This window comes from Brassica oleracea, unplaced genomic scaffold (genome assembly GCF_000695525.1).
Source record: "Brassica oleracea var. oleracea cultivar TO1000 unplaced genomic scaffold, BOL UnpScaffold11242, whole genome shotgun sequence".
Lineage (NCBI taxonomy): Eukaryota > Viridiplantae > Streptophyta > Magnoliopsida > Brassicales > Brassicaceae > Brassica > Brassica oleracea.
This window is the reverse complement of record NW_013627763.1, coordinates 1-525: the sequence shown is the minus strand read 5'-3', so window position 1 is coordinate 525 and position 525 is coordinate 1. Positions and strand designations below refer to the sequence as shown.

The 525-nt window shown below is 48.2% G+C and overlaps 1 protein-coding gene across 1 annotated transcript; it reads right to left on the bottom strand.

The window, feature by feature from the left end:
• Positions 1-8: 8 nt before the first annotated feature.
• On the bottom strand, positions 9-518 carry LOC106322237 (putative F-box/FBD/LRR-repeat protein At5g44950; the record flags this gene model as incomplete). The annotated part of the gene is made up of 1 exon (XM_013760358.1): positions 9-518. A coding segment is annotated over one exon (510 nt), but the record flags the coding sequence as incomplete, so codon positions are not given.
• Between the last annotated feature and the right edge of the window lie 7 nt (positions 519-525).

The window sequence follows — 525 nt, the reverse complement described above, 5'->3', positions numbered from 1 at the left end:
CCCGGAGCATCAACCTCAACAGCATACTCTTTACCATGAATTGTTCTGGCACGACTAAATTTCACACAAAACCTCTTCAGACTGAGAGATCTCACACGCAGAACCGGTACATTGTCATCAAAAGCCCTAAAAACCGTCAGATCTTCAAGGACAGGACAGCCTGAGATGAGCTTCTCTACGATCAAAGGATCCTTGGTGGTAATGTCTTCGAGATGCACGGTCTTGAGACAAGGCAGAGAAACACCAAACTCAGGAGGATTCTGCATTCCCACGTTTGCAAGCTTGAGAGAAACCAAAGTGTTGCTCTTGTAAATGTTAACAGGTACGAGATCGTTGGTGAGAGGACGCTTGAGTGTGCTACTGCCAACGTCTAGTTGTTGAACTCCACGGTTAATCACTCCGGCGATGAACTCACTGCTCCCATGGTGACAAACATCTCGCCCGTTGTACGTTATCTTGAACTTCTGCAGACGCGAGCCACGGTTGATCTGGAGAAACGTGGCGATGAAGTTCTGTATGGCGGCG